The sequence below is a fragment of the Dromiciops gliroides genome, chromosome 2 (assembly GCF_019393635.1).
Source record: "Dromiciops gliroides isolate mDroGli1 chromosome 2, mDroGli1.pri, whole genome shotgun sequence".
Classification (NCBI taxonomy): domain Eukaryota; kingdom Metazoa; phylum Chordata; class Mammalia; order Microbiotheria; family Microbiotheriidae; genus Dromiciops; species Dromiciops gliroides.
Genome location: NC_057862.1, coordinates 231518639 through 231539426, shown reverse-complemented (window position 1 = coordinate 231539426; position 20788 = coordinate 231518639). Strand labels below are relative to the sequence as shown.

The following is a 20788-nucleotide window of genomic DNA, read 5'->3' as shown; positions in this document are numbered from 1 at the left end:
TCACAATTTGCAAGGAGATTTCTACAGCTCCTTGGGGATGAATTCACCTTTCCCCAGCTCTAAGGTGTCAGCATCTTTTATGAAGAGTCTACCTTTCAAGTTCCTCTCCTTTAGTCTAGAACTTGATCTAGAGCTTGCTGAGTGTAGCCTTAAGTAGAGCATCTGCTCCTCCTCAGATGAAATTTCTGGCTTCCCTTCCCCTCTATTTTCCTCCTCATTCCCCATCCTTACTGTCTTCAGTAGGTTCTCAGGAATTGACAAACAAATTATATATTTCTACATCCATTCCAGCAAAGGACAGTGCTATGGCAATGGGTCTTGCCTGCTCCCCTCTTTCTGAGTTTGGGGAACCCAATGCAATTCCCTGTGCAGGTACAAATCTCACAGGATTTATTTTCCCCCACTAGGTTTTCCCCATTAGCCTCGGTCATGATTCTTTTTCTTAAAAAGTCCTCTAAGCTATCTTTGAGTTGATTCTGATTATCTTATACATGATTCAGACTGAAGATTTCAACAATTTATTGGCCTTTGACATAAGGGAAGGATAGGACAGATGGAGAAGTGGTATTTTTGTCAACCAGTTCTAAGATAAGGGAAGCAAATTCATAATTGAACCAAGAGCTTGGGAAGTTAAGAGATGGCAGAACTAGGGAAGCAGTCTTCACTAGATATTTGCATAGGGTAACACTTGACTATATAGAATCTTTCCCGGTCTAATTGCTTCAACATTAGCATAAATATACATATGATTTACATAAACATCTTCTCACTTCCCTTTTATTTCTTGTTTTATTTTTTGCTACATTCTCCCCTCTGTACAAATGTCATTATCATGATTTCTTCACTCAAAAGGAACAAGTTATATATTCTCTGAGTAGGGGAGAGGAGGAGGGAGCAGAGAGATACTCCAAGGGTGAGGTCAAGAGCAAGAATCAATCAATAGGATTCATATGAGTACAATGTATTTATTACCTGTTCAGCTCCTTTGAGATCTGAATGTTCTGTAGCTGACCTCAAAAGCTCTCCAGAGCTCCAGAGGACTTTGGGGTAGTATAGTAGTGAATATGACATCATCAGCATAAGGTGTGCATGAAATGAGAGGAACAGGGAAAGTATATTGCTATTCTTCAGAGTGAATGAGGAAATCATTTGAGAACAGCTCAACTTCCTTCAGTTCCTGCCCCTGACAAGCTGTATGTCTTTGGGCAAGTGATTTAGCCTTCCTGTGTTTGCTCACTGCTAAAATGAAAACACTGGGCTAGATCATCTCTAATGTTTCCTTCTGTCTCTAACATTGTATGATTGTGATGGACTCTTTGACCAAGGAGGGGATAGCTAGGATCGGTCTCTCCAGGGTTCTGTTTCTAGCCTAAATCCTGATTCAGAAGGTTACTTCAGAACAATAAGTAAAATGGAATGAATACCTACTTTTGTGTGTAATGTGGGATTCTTTGATGTGAATGGATTATAAAACTATGTAAAAGAAACTATGATTTCATCTGGATGGGGGACTCCAGGTATGAGAACTCCTTCCATGAATGTAGATTACCACCCTGCTCTGACTTAGTACATAAGTCCTAAGGAAATATAATAGTCAAAAGATTTGTCCTGGATCACAGTTACTAAATATCAGCATCTGGATTGGAACCCAGGTCTTTCTGGCTTCAATTTTCACACTCTACTCCCTATACCATAGTGGCCTCTAGGTAAATTAATATTCAAGCATAAAATATTAAGTACTCTTTAGCATGCTAAATAGCTGCTGCTTATCTTATTACCCTGTGTCAAACATTTCTCCTTTAGAAGTGTACTCTGTGATTAATTTGGACTTATCTTTAAAAGTGCTCTTTGCCTACCCAGTTATCTTAATTGAGTGGGCCTACAAGGTTTGATTTGCATGTTTATAGAATATGCCCAATAATGTACCATATGTTGAGCCGAGGACCACACATAATCACAGAGGTGGCTGCTGATCATGCATGCAGCTCTTTGGAAATCTGGAGCTGTGAGAAAATGCTTAGCAATGATGATTGCATTTGATTAGTTACCTTCAGGTCTCAATTCAGCAAACTTTATGTTCAAGGAACCATGCTCAACATTGAGAGGAATAGAAAAAAAGAGTAAGATATAGGAAATGGTCTCTGCTCATGGGGTTGACAGTCTGATTAGAGTAAATATGACTTGAAAGAAATAAACTACAAATGAGGTAAGATGTGAAAATACAATGAGAGGTACAAAGTGCTATGGTGAATTTGGAAAGGAGGATCACTTTTAGATGATGAGATTACAGAATGCTTCAGGATGAGATTATCTTCCACCCACAAACACTTGCCTCTTCTCAACTTTTTAAATTACTGTTGAGGGCACTACCAATCTCCCAGTGACCCTGGCTTACAGTCTTGGTGCCATCCTTGACTCTTTTTTTGTGAGGCAATTGGGGTTAAGTGACTTGCCCTGGGTCACACAGCTAGTAAGTTTCAAGTGTCTGAGGCCGTGTTTGAATTCAAGTCCTCCTGACTCCAGGGCTGGTGCTTTATCCACTGTGCCTCTTAGCTGCCCCCATCCTTGACTCTTAACTTGTATTAACCCTGCCTGTCCAATCTGATGTTGTGTTGTTCTTTCCTTTATAACATTGCTTGTCTACATCTCCTTCTCTCTACTTACACAGCCACTACTTGGATAAGGACCCCCTCACTTCCTGCCTGGACTATCACAATAGCTGGCTCACTGGTCTCCCTGCTTCAAGTCTCTTCCCACTCAAATTTGTCTTCCATTCAGCTGCCACACAAGGATTTTCCTGAAGTGTAGCTCTGACCATGCCACTCCCCTGCTTTTATGCAATAAACTTCAGTATCTCTCTTTTATCTCCAGGACCAAATATTAAATTTTCTGTTTTGTTTTTCATGCTCTTCATAATGACCTTCCTACCTGTTCAGTCTATTTGCACTTTTCTAGATTTCACAAACTCTGTGATTTATCCATACTGGTCTACTTGCTGTGCCTTGAACCTCGCACTCCATCTTTTGACTTTTCACTATTTCTTTCCTTTTTTTTTTTTTTTTTTTTGGTGAGACAGTTGGGGCTAAGTGACTTGCCCAGGGTCACACAGCTAGTAAGTATCAAGTGTCTGAGGCGGGATTTGAACTCAGGTCCTCCTGAATCCAAGGCCAGTGCTTTATCTGCAGCACCACCTAGCTGCCCCACACTATTTCTTTCCAATGGCTGGCTCCCATGCCTGGAATGCTCTCTTTCCTCACATCCACCTTCTGGATTCCATGGCTTCCTTCCTGACTTATCTCCAGTGACATCTTCTAGAGGAGAATGGAATATAAAGGGGAAGAATGGGAAATAGAGTGGGTAGAACAGATCTAGACCAAATTGTGAAGAGAATTAAATGCCAGGCAAAAGAATTTGTACTTTTTAGCCCAAGAAGAGACCTCAAAATGCTTCAACCAAAGGGGGGTTGTGATCAGACTTATTTTTTTTTAATCATTTAGAACACCTGTATGGAAATCAGCATAGAAGGGAGGATTTCAACTTAGGACCTTTAACTCTAAAACCAGGACATGTGGTACAGTGAGAAGTACACTTACTTTAGAATCAGAGAATCAGGGTTCAGATCTTGCCTCTGATGCTTACTACTTATATGACCTTGGATAAGTCATTTCACTCCCCTGGGCCTCTGTTTCCCTCATCTATAAAATAAGGTGCTTCAACCAAATGGTATTTGAGATTACTTACAATTCTAAATCTGATTCTATGACCTCTGTGGTAACTTCTCTGTAACCCAGAGACTAAATTGGAAGCAGTACATAGGGTGGATTGGAAGAAGGAGAAATTAGGGGAGAAGGAGAGAAATCAGAAGATGATTGAAGAATCCAGGACAGAGGTCACAAGGAACATGATTTAGGTTGGTAATGGCAATGAAAATGGAAATGAATAGGGTGAGAAATATTGCTTTGATCAGCTTAATAGTACTTGACAATTTATTGGATGTGGGAGGTAAGGCAGAAGGAATCATATGGGGGCATTTTGAGCATGGGTGACTAGAAGAATGGTGGTCATATTGTGAAGAAGAAAAAAAGAAGGGTGACTTGTTCTACTTCCTGAAGATAGGAAGCATAATTTATTTTCCTTAAGTGCTTCAATGAGGGTTGTGATGACTGATAAGGAGCTGAGTTTAACAGTTCTTGGCTATGGTTAATAAGCCGGGGAGAATAGGTGCATGGAAGTAACTTGGACAGAGAGTAAAGAACCCTCCCCCTTGTTTACCTCATGTTGCTAGGGAGGAAACATCACATCTGAAGTTGAATTGCTGGCAACTTCTTTTGGTTAATGAGGCGCCTCTGATAGCTTCTTCACAGCAGTGATGTGAAATGGATTCTTCTGTGAGCACATCTCTGGTTGGAGAATGCTACCAGAGCTCCCATCCCTCACACTTTTGATTGCCATCCTTTTTCTACCTCAGGTCCAACTTCTTATTTAACAACCTGGTCACATCCCATTGGGTTCAAGGCTCCACTGAGGAACCCAAACTCACTATAGTTGCATTATTGACTAATGAAAATCAGAGCCAAATCTTTCAGGGTAATTGATTTTTAGTTATTGGTCAATAAACAGTACCTATAGCTAAAGAGTCCTTCTTTAGTCCAGTTAATTATCCATCCCAAGCCAATGTATACTTAGCCCATATACCAGCCGATAAATATTACAGGCTGTCACTTATGCCAAAGCAGGGTCAATTTTATTCCAACTTTCTTCCTACATGACCCCTTCCACTACTTTATCTGTAACCTTAATCCCTTTCTAAGGGTGAAGTACACTGATTCTTATGAGATGAAATTCAAAAAGGATACATGGCTGAGGACATGAAATACTGTATTACAGAGGGGAGAATGACTATCTCATTCTTCTTTCCTTTTTACATCAGGACACACAGGATGATACATTTTTGAAAAAGCAAGTTCTGCAAGGTTACACAGTTGTCAATCAATCATGTCAATAACATTGTTCACATGTCCATCACTGATCCAACTAACTTGGAGGAGGAATAAATAGCTTTTTTTCTTTTTTTTTTTGAGGGGGGGGGGTCCTAATAGCTGTCTTCAATTACTTGAAAGGTTGTCATGTGGATTATTTGAGCCCAGAGAGTTAGACTAAGAGTAATGAAGGGAAGTAGTAAAGAGGCAACATAAAGAAAAACTTCCAATGATTAGTGAAAGTAGAATGGGTTCTCTTGATGTGTGTGTGTGTGTGTGTGTGTGTGTGATAATTGGTTAACTTTTATTGCAAGTCTTTATGTAGCAACTGGATGACCATTTTTCAAGTGTTTGATTGTGGGTATTCTTTTTTTTTTGATATGATTTATACTAGGTTAATACTGAAGTCCCTTGCAACTCTCAAATTCCATGATTCTGTGATGCTACAATGACCAGGGCATGATGAGAAAATGGGGTGGGGAGTAAGATGAAAGGGATCCTTACTCTAAAGAAAATCCAGTTATTTCATTTGTACATGCCCCGGAATGTACACAAGGAAGTAGGTTGATGCCTTCCTTATTGCTCCAAGGATGCAAGGCAAGAACCAGAGAGAACATTTGTGTATACAAATAAACAGTCCTACACATAGGTGGTTCCTGACTATGTATTTAGTATTTCTAAAATCTATGGTTTGGGAAAATAGCTTAATAATGATAAATCATTTAGTTTCATCACCATCAATTCTGGATTATCATTACCTTTAAATTTGTAGTGCAGGGATCCAACTGGATTTCAACAAATTGAAGAGATTTCATTAACAAACACAGAAAGACTTGTTTGTAACTTTCTAAAGTGGACTCATTGTTAAGACATTGTGTTCCTGTCTTGCCTCTCCCCACATCCTTCTTATTCATTTTCAAACATTAATTTCTGAAAGGTATCACTGTCCAATATTAGGTTTTCATCTAGGAGAGTGGTAGAATATTAATTTTAAATGATGTTATGTTTATTCCCCCACCCCCTACCTAAGTGTATCTTGTTGTTGGTCAGTTTTGTCTGACTCTTCATGACCCCTTTTGGGATTTTCTTGGCAGAGATACTGAAGTGGTTTTCCATTTCCTTCTCCAGCTCATTTTACAGATGAGGAAACTGAGGCAAATAAATTTAAGTGACTTGCTCAGGGTTACCTACCTAGTAAGTGTCTGAGGCTGCATTTAAACTCAGGTCTTCTTGACTCCAGGCCTAGCACTCTCCACCATGCCACCTAGATACCATAACTGTAGTTTGGGTAGCCTTTAAACAGCCAAGGAGACCTCAATGGTCATCTAGTCAAGCCCATGCCTAAACAAATATCACTTCCACAAAATTGGCAAAACTGCTTATATAAAGTTATTTTATGGGAAATGAATAGTGTGTGGCATTGTGGATAGAATGTTGGGGGTAGAATTAGGGTTAGGTTAAAATTTTGTCTCTGGTGCTTACTAAGCTGTTTGAGCCCAGACAAGTTACAACCTCTGTGAGACTCAAGCAACACCATAGGACTAAGTAATCTACTATTAATAAGCCAATAAGCATTTACAATAGAGCATTTATGAAACCTGTACTATGTGCAGGGAGTATGCTCAGGTCCTATGTGTGAGACATGAAATCTATGAATACAAAGAATGAAATAATCCCTACTCTCAAGGAGTTTTTATTCTACTAAGTTGCAGATAGGTTGCATGTGATTTGATTTGGGGAATGAAGCTTCAATCACAGATCCTTCATGTATTTGCATATGGAAAATAGAACCTGTTGCTAACTTGATTTGTGTGTAGAATGAGGAAATAAATAATCTAGTTGTTTAATAAGCAGAATCATGAGTTCTTCATCTTGACCTCCTCTCTGCAAAGGATCTCTGTCAAGGGAGCACTTTGTACTAGTGAAAAATGTATTGTTTTAGGGCAAAGTAATTTAATTGGTCAATACATTTATTTACCATATATGGACAGAGAAAAGCTTGAACACACCATTTCATCTCGTTATACAAATGGAGAAAGCTGAGGCACTGGGTAGTAATTACAAGTCAGTGGCAAAACAAATGTGAGAACATTAGCCCCCCCCCCCCGAATTTTTAGATATATAAACACCTCCCATGTAGGAATACAGAAACCAAGTGGACAAAGGAGATCAACATACTTGGTTATTTCTCGTCCCCTTCCCCTCACCCCGCATCTTTATTTGTCTTATAAGACGTAAATGTTAAGAATTCCCTACTTCACAACCTATTGAGTGTGTCTTTTGTTTAGATGAATGAATAATAAAATTGGTTTCTGGCTTTCTTACATTGCAGTTGAGTGTTACATGTAGTAATTAGGGTAGAGGTAAATTGTTATTAGGCTATTGGTATCTTTTGAGTATACTCTTTTTTTTTTTTTTTGGCACCTGTAGCATATTTGAATCTAGCTACCCAAATACTAAGTATATTTCCTTTCTTTTCCTCCACCTCTTTGCCTGCAGCACGAGATGAGAATGTGGCCACCTTCCGGGGCTCCGAGTACCTGTGCTACGACCTGTCTCAGAACCCAATCCAGAGCAGCAGCGACGAGATCACCCTTTCCTTTAAGACGTGGCAGCGTAACGGGCTCATCCTGCACACCGGCAAATCGGCTGATTACGTCAACCTGGCGCTGAAAGATGGTGCGGTCTCCTTAGTCATTAACCTCGGGTCAGGGGCCTTTGAGGCTATTGTGGAACCCGTGAATGGCAAGTTCAATGACAACGCCTGGCACGATGTCAAAGTGACCCGCAACCTTCGGCAGGTAATGGTGAAAGGGAGAAAATGCCAGGAAGGCATTTTTCTTAGGTCAGCTGAGGTAGAAGATTGTGGGTCAGATGATGGGGAAGGTGGAGAGGGTGTAGGAATGCCAATCAACTTTATAGAAATATGCTAATATCTCCCCTTCTTCAAGATCACCCAAGATAAATGGTCAAGGTATATACTTCTTTCCATAGTTCAATTCCCATTTTTTCACTCATTATTTAAGCAAAGCAATTCAGTTGGATAGATGATAAAACTTAAAAATACTTTCATCTCCTTTTGCTTTTCTTTTCTTTTCTTTAGAAATCATTTCCTTAATTACATTGGATTCTTATCAGTAATATTATTGTTAAATTCAATTAGGAACAGAGTGTTATGTTGCTGCTTGGGATTTTTTCTTCATTTTTTTTTCGTTTTTGTTTTCCTTTTCAATTAAGTTAATCATTGCCATGATGTCATGATTTTAACTTAACTCCCCATAGTCTTCCTTTCTTCTTCCTTTTTCTTTTATTTATTATTTCCTTTTGACCTTTAGCCTTGGAATTGATTGGCCAGAATCTCTCTGAATTCCTCTGTTTCTCTGTTCTTTGGTGCCGTGGTCCTACTTTATTGCTCATGTCTCTGGCTACGAGACTCTTCAGTTGTCTGGGAGGCCTGGAAAGTGGAAGGACCCAATTTAAAAAGTCAACTTTGGAGCAGCTTTTCCTGGTTCTGTCCGTGCTGGGGAACTCCCATCGCTTGCCTATTCTAAGCCAGGCAACTCCGTCAGGTGATAACACTCTTAGCTGGAGAGCCCTATCAGAGGGAAACTGTTTTCATTTCTAATAAAAACTCATCCCTCTATATCCATAAATGAAATTTATCTCCAGTCAAGGTCAGTGGATATCCTGACATCTGTATAATCATGTTACAATCTGGAGGGTTTTTTTTTAAACTGTGAATTTGTCATTTAACTCAGATGGGACACATCATTGATGTCTTATTAATCAGTAAACACTATGTGAGTGCCCCCAAAATGAACTTGTCAAGTCATCTTGACCAATTTAGTGTCTCATTAACATGTAGAGAAGGGCACTGACAGGAGTTTGCATATGTTTACTGGCTGATAAAGAAGCGATATGTATTGCTGAATGAATGACAAACATTTATACAGTACTCCTAATGTCCCTTCTCAGGTCAAGGAATGCCAGGTAAGCATCCTATGGGACTCTATTCCATTTGTGGTGGTGAAGGGGCCAAGCACGACATCCCTAACAGCCTCTAATCATCTTATTGGACTCAGATAATCCATTTTGGAATCACTACTCTTTGATTTTCCTCTGAGGTCAAGGATCTCTAATGTTGATGCTTTCTTAAATTTTATTTTTATTTTTTTTTTCTGGTTGAAAACTTAGCAGCTAAGAGAACTAATAGAAAATTCCCATTTGCTACAATATTAGGGACTGATACCCTTGAGCTGTAGGGATCAGACTGGAAAGTAGAAATATGACCTTTTTTTCTGCTTTGGCTAATAGTTTTGACTGGCAGGTACACAATAACAGCCTTGAGGAATTTGGCTGGTGATGAGCTAGTACTTTTCTATTAGGAGTAGAAGCAATTTCATGATCCTCGCTAGCCAAACAAATGTTTTTTTTTTTTTCTGGGTACTCTAATATTTCACCTGGTTCAGTCTTGCAGCCTGCTGGGAAATTTTTAATTGAGACAAAATGGAGTTGGCTTCATCTATACTAAAAACAAGTTTAAGAAATGGATGCTCTTAAAGTGAAATCATTCTTTAGACACAGAAGTAAATAATTCTGAGAAAACTAACTCCAATCGGGCTGCTATTTTAACTGATTGATGCCAGCCTTGGAACCCACTTAAGTTAAACCCAGCCTTGTCTTAGGACATGAAGTCAGACTTCTGGGGTTCTGTCACTAGCTTTATATATAAGCTCTCCCTATGACCTTGAGCAAGTCACTTATTTAACCTTTTGTATCATGGTTCCCATCTGTGAAATGGTGATTACAACACTTTCCAGCCATATAGGATGGCTAAATATGCAAAACACCTTATGTTCCATAAGGATTATGATCTCATCTGTGTCTAGGTGCTACATTCACTGTGACATCCATGTAATTCACAGGACTGTACATTATGCCTTGAAGGTGACTTTGCCTCTGCCCAATGCCAGGGATTCACTTAAGTAAAAATGGCATAAGCATCTATTCACTGCTCTCACTCCAGTGATATCTCTTGGAGGAGTTGTTTGAATTTTGTGTATCTCTTGGCAGAAGGAATGTTCAACTCTCATGGGGAAAATGTACCCCAAACAGTCCTGCTTCATTGAACTCCTGACTACATCGGTGTGGCCAAAAGCATTTTTCTGAAGAGATGGAGATATTGGGGAAGCAAAGAGTTGATTTTAAAAATATGATAATTTAACACTAAATAATCCAAATCTATTTGTACCAAATTTAAAAAAAAATCATATTTTTAAAGTACTTTTCTAAGGATTAGTCTGGAGATTTGGGAGTACCCCATTTTCCTCTGCTTGCAGGTGATGGGTATATTCCTAAATATCTGAGTCAGATAATAGCAACCTTTCTGATTTTTATAAGGAAAGATTAAAATATTTTCCCAATAAACAATCTATTTGAGGGAGCTGAAAGATCACTTTCAATTTCTCCAAAGTATTCCTTGCTAATTATAGTGGTCTCATTTTTTTCTTTTGTTTTTAGATGTTTTGGGGATAGTCCCTGATTTAGAGTTCTGTCTTTAGATAAAGACAGAACCAAGATCAGGTGCTATTCATGTTTCCTATCCAGGGAAACAGTATAGAACCCTGGGCTGGGTTATTAAATACTGGCTGTCTTTCACATCCCATGCCCCCTTGTGGTTGAGACCATGGGATTTGACCCCATGACCATAAGGGTTGCTTTACATCTGTGTCTCCAAATTGCCCAAACCACATAAGCCAAAGTGGTAATACTAGCCTCCCAACTCAAGGCTCTGTTGGCATTTGAGCAATCCAATCCAATCCAACAAGCATTTATTTTATTAGCAGCAAATGGAGCCGATCCAATCCATTAAGAACTTGCATTTTAGAGCACTTTGGGTAATATTTAACCTTCCTGGCGTACACGCTGCACATCTCAAAAGACATTTTTAAAAAATCAAAGCAACTGGAAAGCCCTGTTAAAGGCAGAGAGACTTTGGGTCAAGACGGTCAGGGGTTGGAATCCAGCAGATGTCATTTTGGTCCAATGGCAGATAAACCAGATTCTGCCCTGTACTGGGCAGTGAAGACAATTACAAGTTTCATGGTGAGTTCTGAATGCAAGGGTATGAAAAAAGAGCTGTGTTTTACTTACTCCTCTAATGTTTCAATATCCCTAAAAATCCAGGGAGCAGACTTCACACCTATATATCAGCTTAGAGTATTAAGAATGGTAAAACTAAGTAGGTAAAACATGGGAGATTCAGTTCTTTCTAACCTCTCAGGCAAGGAGAGAAGGATGTCTTAAACATATTGGCTTCTTGACAACCTCCACCTAGATACATACATGTGAGTGTGTTACATGATAACTTAATGGAATCTTTTCTTACAGTGCAAGTATGTTAGGGGGTGGGAATGGGAAAAGGGGCAACTTTTGCTCTCAAGAAGTCCTGGAAAGTAAGTATTATGCCAATTTTAATTGGAATGAAGTTTGGAACAAAGGAATGGAATTCAGAAAAAAAAAAAGAGGGAAATGGAGGCAGCAGGGAGGGATGCAGCTCCTCTCCTTTCTGTACCCAAGGTGATAGAATTTCCCATAGAGTCCTGCTCACATTGTCTTCCCCCCTCTCTCTCTTTCTGTGTTGGGTGCCTTTTTTTGAAAGACTAACACGAGATCATTCATGCAATGTGTCATTTTACTAACCGACTAATGTACTAACACCCTAACGACTCATCTTTGTTTTTAGTTTTTTTAATTAACAATCGTTCTGTTCACAATTTTTTAATTTCCTTTCTTCCCCCTTTTCCGCAAAGCACTCAGGCATTGGACACGCTATGGTAAACAAACTACATTGTCTGGTAGATATCATTCTTATTGTCTCTTTTTTTGGGTTTGCCGTGTGTTATCCCCCTTTTCCTCCCTGAACTCCCTATTGTTCTCTTTAGACTTCTTTTATTTCTGTTAAGTTAAATAAAGACACCTTTTACAAATATTTTACTTTTTCTTTACAAAAACAAACTGAAGAAGAACATCACTGTTCTGGAAATGGGACTTAGTTTATTTGGGGGTGGAATGGGGAATCCATTTTTTCCCACTTTTTTTTTCTCTTTATTTTTTCACAAGAGATTAAAAAAAGAGTAAGTTTCCAGTTTATCTTATTTCCTCTCTCCCTTTCCCTTTCTCTTTCCATTTCCCCTCCCTTCCTCTCCCCTCCTCTCCTCTCCTTTCCTCTCCTCTCCTCTCCCCTCCTCTCTTTCCCCTACTTTTTCTTTCTTTTCTTTTCATCTCTAAAGGATTAGCTCAGAAGTACACCAGAGCCTAAAGTTTATTATGGTTGATGTCTCTCTTCTTTCTTTATCTGTTTCTCTATCTTCTTTTCTCCTCTTCCCTACTTTTTATCCCCCACCCACCCCCACCCCCTTTACTCTTTCCCATTTGTTGTGGCAATGGCTGCCATAGGTGAACTGGCTAGGGAAATTGTTTCTCTCCTTCCTGTTCCTCCCCAACCCCCATTCCCTTCTTTCTCACCTTTCTTCCCTACGGTGGCCAAAAAGATCTCCGCAATTGTGTCCCCCCCTCCCCATTCAATCTCTGCATGGCATGTTTCTGTCTCGTGATTTCCCCACCAGCATCACCATTTGTTTCCTTCATCTTCCTCCTAGTCACTAACAACTTCTTAACAGTAAACTTCATTTCACTTTCTTCTATCTTTCTTCTAATCCTCCTTCATTTTCCTCACACTATTCATACATTTTGGGGTTGGGATTGAACTTTTTCTTTTTTTTCTTCCTTTTTTTGTCAAGAGGGCAGGAAGGGGGAAGGGTATCCTTTTTTTTTTTTATTTGAGATTTTGTTCCCATTTTGTTCTTTATTTTACTTAGTGCATGCAAGTGTGAAATGAATCCTTCTTTCATTTAACTTTTTCCTCTCCTCCCCATCCCTCATCTCTCTTCTTCTTCCTCTCTTGGCTCCAGATGATTTTAGCATGGGCGTGTCAGAGTATGGTGTGTGCACGCTTTGCGACCTCTATTTTCTCTTTCTTTCTACTGTTCCTCACGAGTTTTGGGCGTGAAGACACTCGCTATTCTTTTGCGGGGCATCACTTCTTTCTTTTTTATTTGGGTGATTTGCCCCCTCATTATTTTCTTTGTTACAAGTTCAACTTTTGTTTGGGGATTTTTCTTTTTCTTTTGGTGGTGGTGGTGGTGGTGGTGGTGGTGGAGAAGATGGCAATAGTTATGGGAGGGCAGAGGTTGACATCCTTGGGGCAGTCCATGGCATGCATCATCCATAACATATTTCAAAAGTGAGACCTTTCTCCCTTCCTTTCCCTGAATGCATGTTTGTCAGCGTGCTGTGAGCCAAAAACCAAAACCAAAAAAACACACAAACAGAAAACCCCAAACTAACCAAAAGCAAACCCCCTTGTTGAAATGTCTCCTTTGCTGTTTTTTCCACTAACCACCATAAATAACAATCATTTTTTTAAAAATGAATAATCATTTTAACAATGACCTGAGACAAGGGATGTCTTTGAGGATATTCCATTTTCTAGCCTGCCTGAAGAAAGAGTACCCAACAGGGCTGAACAAGTCCTCAGCTTGGTAATAACAGCAAACAATCAAAAGGTTAAGGAAAAGACAATTAGAGATTTAATCCAGTCGGAAGGAAGGCAGACCAGAAAATGGAACTTGGTTGAACATAATCAAAACAAGACTCCTCACCAAAACTTTAAGAAAAGTGATAAGAAAGGTAGGGACAGACCTATGTCCTTCACTAGACTGTAAGGTCATTGCTGGGATTTTCTTTTTTTCCCCTTTTATCCCTCAAATAGGTAACAATTTCAGTGGATGGAATCCTCACTACAACAGGATACACACAAGAGGACTACACAATGCTGGGCTCGGATGACTTCTTTTATGTGGGAGGGAGTCCCAGTACTGCCGACCTTCCAGGTTCACCTGTCAGCAACAACTTCATGGGCTGCCTCAAAGAGGTAATTTTTTTAAAAATCTGGTTTTATTGTCTTGTTGTGTGACCATTTCAGAAGAAAAAAATAATCATTATGGAATATTTCTCTGGGTCTAGTTTTTGACATCCTTTGGGAGATTGCAGATGGTAATGGAAAGAATAACAGGAGAAAAAAGAAGATGATGTGCGTTCTAGTTCCATCTTATTTAGTTCTGGGACCCAGGGCAAGTTGCTTAATTTCTTTGTGCCTCAGTTTTTTCATCTGTAAAAGGGATATAATGATACCTGCCTATTCTCCACAGAAGATTGGTATGGAGATTAAATGCAGTAATGTATGTGCATACTCTTGTTAATGCCTGCTAAACAAGCCTTAAATATTATCATTCTCTCTTTGACAACTAGTAACTCTATTGATCAATGTGATCACAGATGTGTCCTTAAGCACATAGACAACTAAGATTCTTGGCCAAACCAGAAATATATCCCATCAATTGTGAATGAGAGCATTCTTTCCTAAGCTTGTTTCCTGCAAAGTAAGCTTCCTGTTATATTTTGAGTTGAGATAGAATGATTCTATTTCAAGATCAAGAACTGAACACTTTCTTTTGAAAGCCAAAATCAAAAGACAGCTAGTGGGCACTTTTATCTGACATTGAGAGTCTAGGTGTTGGGGATACAATCTGAGAAGCAATGTATCTTGGTTAAGTTTCAACAAAATCTCTATGGTCTGTTTTTGATTCATAGATTCTGTGTTAACTTGAGGTAGAAAAGTATTTATATAGACTAGCTCTGGCATCAACATAGTGCTGGTTAGGAGCTCATACTCTACATTGAACCTAACTTGAACTAAGCCCCATTACATTGAAGCACCAAGTCATTTCCTTATGGAAACCACTGAGATCCTAGAGTGCCCTACTTTTCTCATGAAAATGACTGTAGGGGCAGCTAAGTGGCACAGTGGATAAAGCACTGGCCCTGGAGCTGGAGTCAGGAGGATCTGAGTTCAAATCCAGTCTCAGACTTGACACTTACTAGCTCTGTGACCCTGGACAAGTCACTTAACCCCAATTGCCTTACCAAAAAAAAAAAAAAAAGAAAGAAAAGAAAATGACTGTATATAATCAAATGTTATAGATATTTGATTTGATTTGTAATTGGTCAGTGTTGATGATTTTCTCTTGTGTATACTCTATGTGGCCAACAACATATGGTTGCTCCTATAATAGAGATATCTGTCTCTATCTCTGTCTCTGTCTCTGTCTCTCTGTCTATCTCTATCTCCGTCTCCATCTCTATATCTATCTATATCTACATCCACAACCACAGCCATATCCATATCTATATTTATATCTACATCTAAAACCATTTGGGAAAATAGTATTGAATATTCCTTGACTGAACAAATATTGATTGTCTAAGTGTCCAAGTTAACTAGTCAACAGACATTTATTAAAATATGTTCCAGCACAGTGCTAAGTGCCAGGGATATGAAGAAAGTTTTTAAAAAGTCCCTGTGCTCAAGAAGCTCATAGTTTAAAGGAGAAGACAATAGGCAAACAACTGAACAAGATACATAGGGAATAAATTGAAGATAATCACAGAGAGAGGACACTGGTATAAATGGGGATTAGAAAAGACTTCTTTTAGCCTTAAAGGAAACCAGAAAAGAGAGATAAGGAAGGAAAGAATTCCAGGCATGGGAGAATGGTCTATGAAAAGACCTGCAGAGGGGAGATGAAGTATCTTGTATGAAGAACAGGAAGGAGGCCAGTGCCACTGAATCACAGAGTACATAGAAAGGAATAGGGGTAGCTAGGTGGTACAGTGGATAAAGCACTGGTCCAGGATTCAGGAGGACCTGAGTTCAAATCCAGCCTCAGACACTTGACACTTACTAGCTATGTGACCCTGGGCAACTCACTTAACCCTCATTGCCCTGCACCCTCCCCCCCCCAAAAAAAAAAAGAGAGAGAGAGGAATAAGGCATAAGAAAATTGGAAACGTAGGAAGGGGTCAGGTTATAAAGGACTTTATAAGGCCAACAGGGGATTTTGTATTCGAGCCTGAAGGTAATCAGGAGCCACCATAGTTTACTGAAGGCAAGTGATGGTGATGATTGTTACATAGTCAAATCTGCACTTTAGGAAGATAAAAATTTGACAGCTGAGAGGAGGTGGGCTGGAGTAGAGAGGGGTTTGAGATAGGGAGACCAATCAGCAAGCTATTCAAATGGTCTAGGTATAAGGTAATGAGAGCCTGCACCCCCAGGGCAGTGTCACAGGAGAGATGGAGGCATATATGAGTTGTTACAAAGGTAGGAATGGTCATATTTGGCAACTGATTGTACATCAGAAGCAAGAAAGAGTGAAGTGTTGATGATGACACCTAGGTTCCAAGCCTGAGTGACTGGGAGGTCAGTGGTACTCTCAACGATAATAATAAAGTTAGGAAGAAAGGAAGGCTTATAAGGAGAGATGAGTTCAGTGTTAGACATGTTAAGGTTAAGATGTCTAAGGGTCGGGGCAGCTAGGTGGCGCAGTGGATAGAGTACCAGCCCTGGAGTCAGGAGTACCTGAGTTCAAATCCGGCCTCAGACACTTAACACTTGCTAGCTGTGTGACCCTGGGCAAGTCACTTAACCCTCATTGCCCCGAAAAACAAAAACAAACAAACAAACAAACAAAAAGATGTCTAAGGGACATTCAGTTCTAGATGTCTAATTAGTAGTTGGAGATTTGAGACTGGAGGTCAGGAGAGAGGTTAGGGCTGGAAAAGATTATCTGAGAATCATTTGCAGAGAGATTTATAATTGAATCCATGGGAGTTTATGAGACCACTAAGTGAAATAGTATAGAGGGAAAAGTATAGAGGGAGAAGAGGGGAGGGTCCCAGACAGAGCCTTGGGGGCCATTTGCAGTTAGTTCAAGGTACTATATGAGGTGCTATCCTGGATATAAAGTTGTATGAGATGCTGTTATGAAGCTTATAACCTATATGGGGAGATAAAACATATGCACAAATGCAAGACAATATGCGTTAAGTGTTGCATGAGTGGTATAAACTTTGTCAGGAAGGTAGCATCACCTTTACCTAGGGTGATTGTGCAAGGAATCATGGGAGGAGATGACATTTTCCCTGGACCAGCATCATTCCAGGGCCCTTGCTTTAGAATGTGAATGGAGATGAAGAACTTGAAATGAGAGATATTTCTAGGAAAAAATGTTTAAAGCCTTGGATCATATGATCATTTAAGATCTATTAATTATATATTCAGTGATGCCTAGCAACCCAACAGGAACCACTGGAAGGGAAAAGGCAGGCATGTGATATTCCACAGTAGACATCTTTACTATCAATCAGTTGATTGAAAAATGTAGAAAATTTAAGATCCCATTGAACTTATTACTTAATGACTACAAAAAATAATAATACTGTAGACCAAAAGATCACTTTGCAGGCTTTATTACACCAAAGTGTTTCCCATTGTATCTTTCAAAATTATGTGAGGATCCTTAAAAGAAATAACAACAGATATAACCTAATTTGATGACTCTTATTATGCATATTAGCAAGATAAAGGGTATTGTATATTTACCAAAGACATTAGCCGCTGTCATGGAAGAGATCTGGTTCAGACTAGAGGATGGGTTCCCTATAGATTAGGGATTTTGGTAATTGTTATTTCAATATCATTAGTTTTCTTTGTAATTGTATGTATTTTATGTTATGGTTTTTTAAAGAGTAATTATTCTAAGAAGGTGTCTATCAGTTTCCCCAGACTGTCAAAGGAGTCCATGGCACAAAACATGTTAAGAGCCCTTGCTATAGATAAAACCTCCTCCCTATGTTCCTTCCCTCCATTTTTGAATGACATTATGCAAATTGTGTTAAACACCGGAGCACTGAAGAGTCTTTTAGATTAGATCCATAATCACTCAAAGAAAAAAATCAACCTCCCAAATACCTTGGTCTAAGTAACCATGGAGGAAAACCAAGTGGATGAAAAATGGATAGTGTTCAGTCTATGATATGCAGCTGTCTTGGCAATGCATTATTGAGTTCATCCACTGGTGGGGGGGGGTCGTGTATATCCATGAGTTTACATGTATATGTGTATGTATTTATATATATACTACATGTGTATAAATGGTGACTACATATACATATGCACACACAAAACAGCAAGCATATATCTTAAGCATCACAAATGGTCAGTGAGCTGGGTGCAGAATTGAACACGAAGAGAAACACAGACTGCATTGTCTTCGAGTGCTAACAACATTCTTTTAACGACCCTAAGCTTCTCACTGAAGCAGAGGCCCATATTTTTGAAATTAATATCTTCTGGTGATGTTATATGATTATGAATCATGGAACAATACTGGCTCTGAACCACTGAAATATCACCCAAAGGACAATGGATAGGTGAATGATGGACATGAACAGGCAGCAACACATTTTAAACAAGGAATTGTTTAGGATAAGTGGTATGAAGGATGTCATCAGAAAAATGTAAGCCTGGAAAAAAATAAGGGCTGGTCACATGGAGAGAGTAAAGGATAGCCAAAAGACAGTCTGCATGCCTCATCAATATCAATGGGATGTCATGAAATTTGCAGAAGGCTTAAGAAAGACTCCTACAATGCTGGAGTCATGGAGCCCTTGTGGGCAACCTTATAGGAGGAGAGACAAGAGTTGCAGAGGATGAGTGGCTCTGGAGAGCCTGCAGTCTGTGTTACTGGATGGCATGTGCCCATTTACAAGATCACAGGCCCATGGGAGTAGCAGTATTATCATGAATTAAATGATGGGATCACAGACTGGGATGTGTAAGGAACACCTTCATTTTACAGATTTAGACATGGAGGGACAAAGAATAAGTCAAATGACTTGCCCAGGGTCACATAGCTAGTAAGTGTCTAAGGTAGGGTTGGAATCCAGGTCTTCTTAGTTCCAAGTCCAGCATGCAATCCACAATAGCAAACTGTCTCTCCTGTAATGGAAATAGCTAACTGGTAGATATATTACATACACAGATGTCTCAATTTACTTATCACTTATGGCTTATAAGATAATACCATTGTCTCACTTGATGTTTTAATTTAGTTTTTAATCAATAAAAGAAACAAATATGAGCTGTAATATATATCATTAAAGGACCCTATATTAATGAGTGAATGAATGAATGAAAATTTATTGAATTAATGAAAATGTGTTTACTAAAATCTTGTGTTTTTATCACAAGTACTGGGGACACATAGAAAAGAGAGACAGGAATCTCACATTCTGTTTGTGGGAGATAACATACAGGAAGGTTAAGCTACAGGGATAAAGTTAGTGTGTGTGTGTGTGTGTGTGTGTGTGTGTGTGTGGTGTGGGGGGTGGGTCCTTGGGGCTCATGGGAAGATTAGATGGCAATGCCTGGATGTCTGGAAGCATGACTACAGTGCAAATTGTAAGGCCTCTATCCTACCTGAAGGGTTGCAGTGTGGGCATCCCTGTCTAAGCACTTTAGAAACCATAGCTCTTCAAGAGTTAAAGAGTATGGCAGTAGGAGTATTGGATTCCATGTGAGAAGATCAGGGTTCAAGCCTGGCTCTGTCATTTATTAGCTATATGTCCATGGGCAGGTTACTCTAAGCCTTAATTTCCCCATCTGTTATATGGGAATAGTAATACATATATTATCAAACATATTATACAAGGCAAATGATTTGTGAACCATAAAGCATTATATAAATGTGAATAGTGAAGCTATTTATATGTCCTATATAATAATGTATTTTATTTATAGAATATAAAAAATAAACCATAAAGTACTATCTAAATTTGAATCCCTCCCATTTATGGAAAGTGGGTATTGTTTCATTCTTTGTACTTGTATCACTGGTGCCTAGCACAGTGCCTAGCACATAGTAGGAGCTTGATAAATAATTGATTGATCTACTAATAAGAGGAATCAATATGTAAACTTTGAAAGAGTCTTCATCTCATTATATTTTTAAAAAAAACAAACTTATTAAGCTCCTACTTTATGTAAGATACTGAAATACTATACCAAGCACTAGAACTACAAAGAAAAGAATGATATAGTCTTAGTTAAGCAGAATTTTTACAAGGAATTTACATCCCCCTGCAAAACAAATAAAAAAACCAAAAACAACCCTTCTTAAGTAAGGAAAGGAATGCTTCAGAAATATTTAAGCAGGGGCAGCTAGATGGCGCAGTGGATAGAGCACTGGCCCTGGAGTCAGGAGTACCTGAGTTCAAATGCTGCCTCAGACACTTAACTTACTAGCTGTGTGACCCTGGGCAAATCACTTAACCCCAATTGCCTCACTAAACAAAACAAAACAAAACAACCAATATTTAAGCAGTGACACATATTTAAGCTATTGGATAGAAATACTATACTTTAAAAGTAGTTTTCAAAAAATGAGATAATTGAGAGGTTTAAATTATGCAAATATCAAGCTAGTTCTAGCTATTTCAGTTAACAATATAAGTTGATTTTTTAAAAGAGAAAGTCCGGAAGTTCTTGGGCAAATTTATAGCTTTGTTATCCTTAACTTGTGCCTTGATAGCAAAGATTGTGCTGTCATTTGCCATCTGCTCAGACATAACTTTCCCAGCCCACTGTCCCTTCCTTCCTTCCTTCCTTCCTTCCTCTCTTTCTCCCTCCCTTCCTCCCATCTTCCCTTCCTTCCTTCAGGTAACTGCTAAAATCACATCTATCAATCCAAATCAAACGAGTGTTTTTCACCTGCAGATACACTCGTAGGCATGTCATCAGTCAACAATACACAGATATTGTAGTATCCTCCCTCTTGTTCCCCAAA

The 20788-nt window shown here is 39.1% G+C and overlaps 1 protein-coding gene across 1 annotated transcript in view; it reads left to right on the top strand.

Moving 5' to 3' along the window:
• The window catches only part of LOC122737952 (neurexin-3-like), a 1091749-nt gene that overhangs the window by 612977 nt on the left and 457984 nt on the right, over positions 1 to 20788 (top strand). Inside the window, 3 exon segments of the mRNA XM_043979962.1 lie at positions 7479 to 7780; positions 11792 to 11815; positions 13813 to 13974. Coding sequence (XP_043835897.1) covers positions 7479 to 7780; positions 11792 to 11815; positions 13813 to 13974 — 488 coding nt within the window.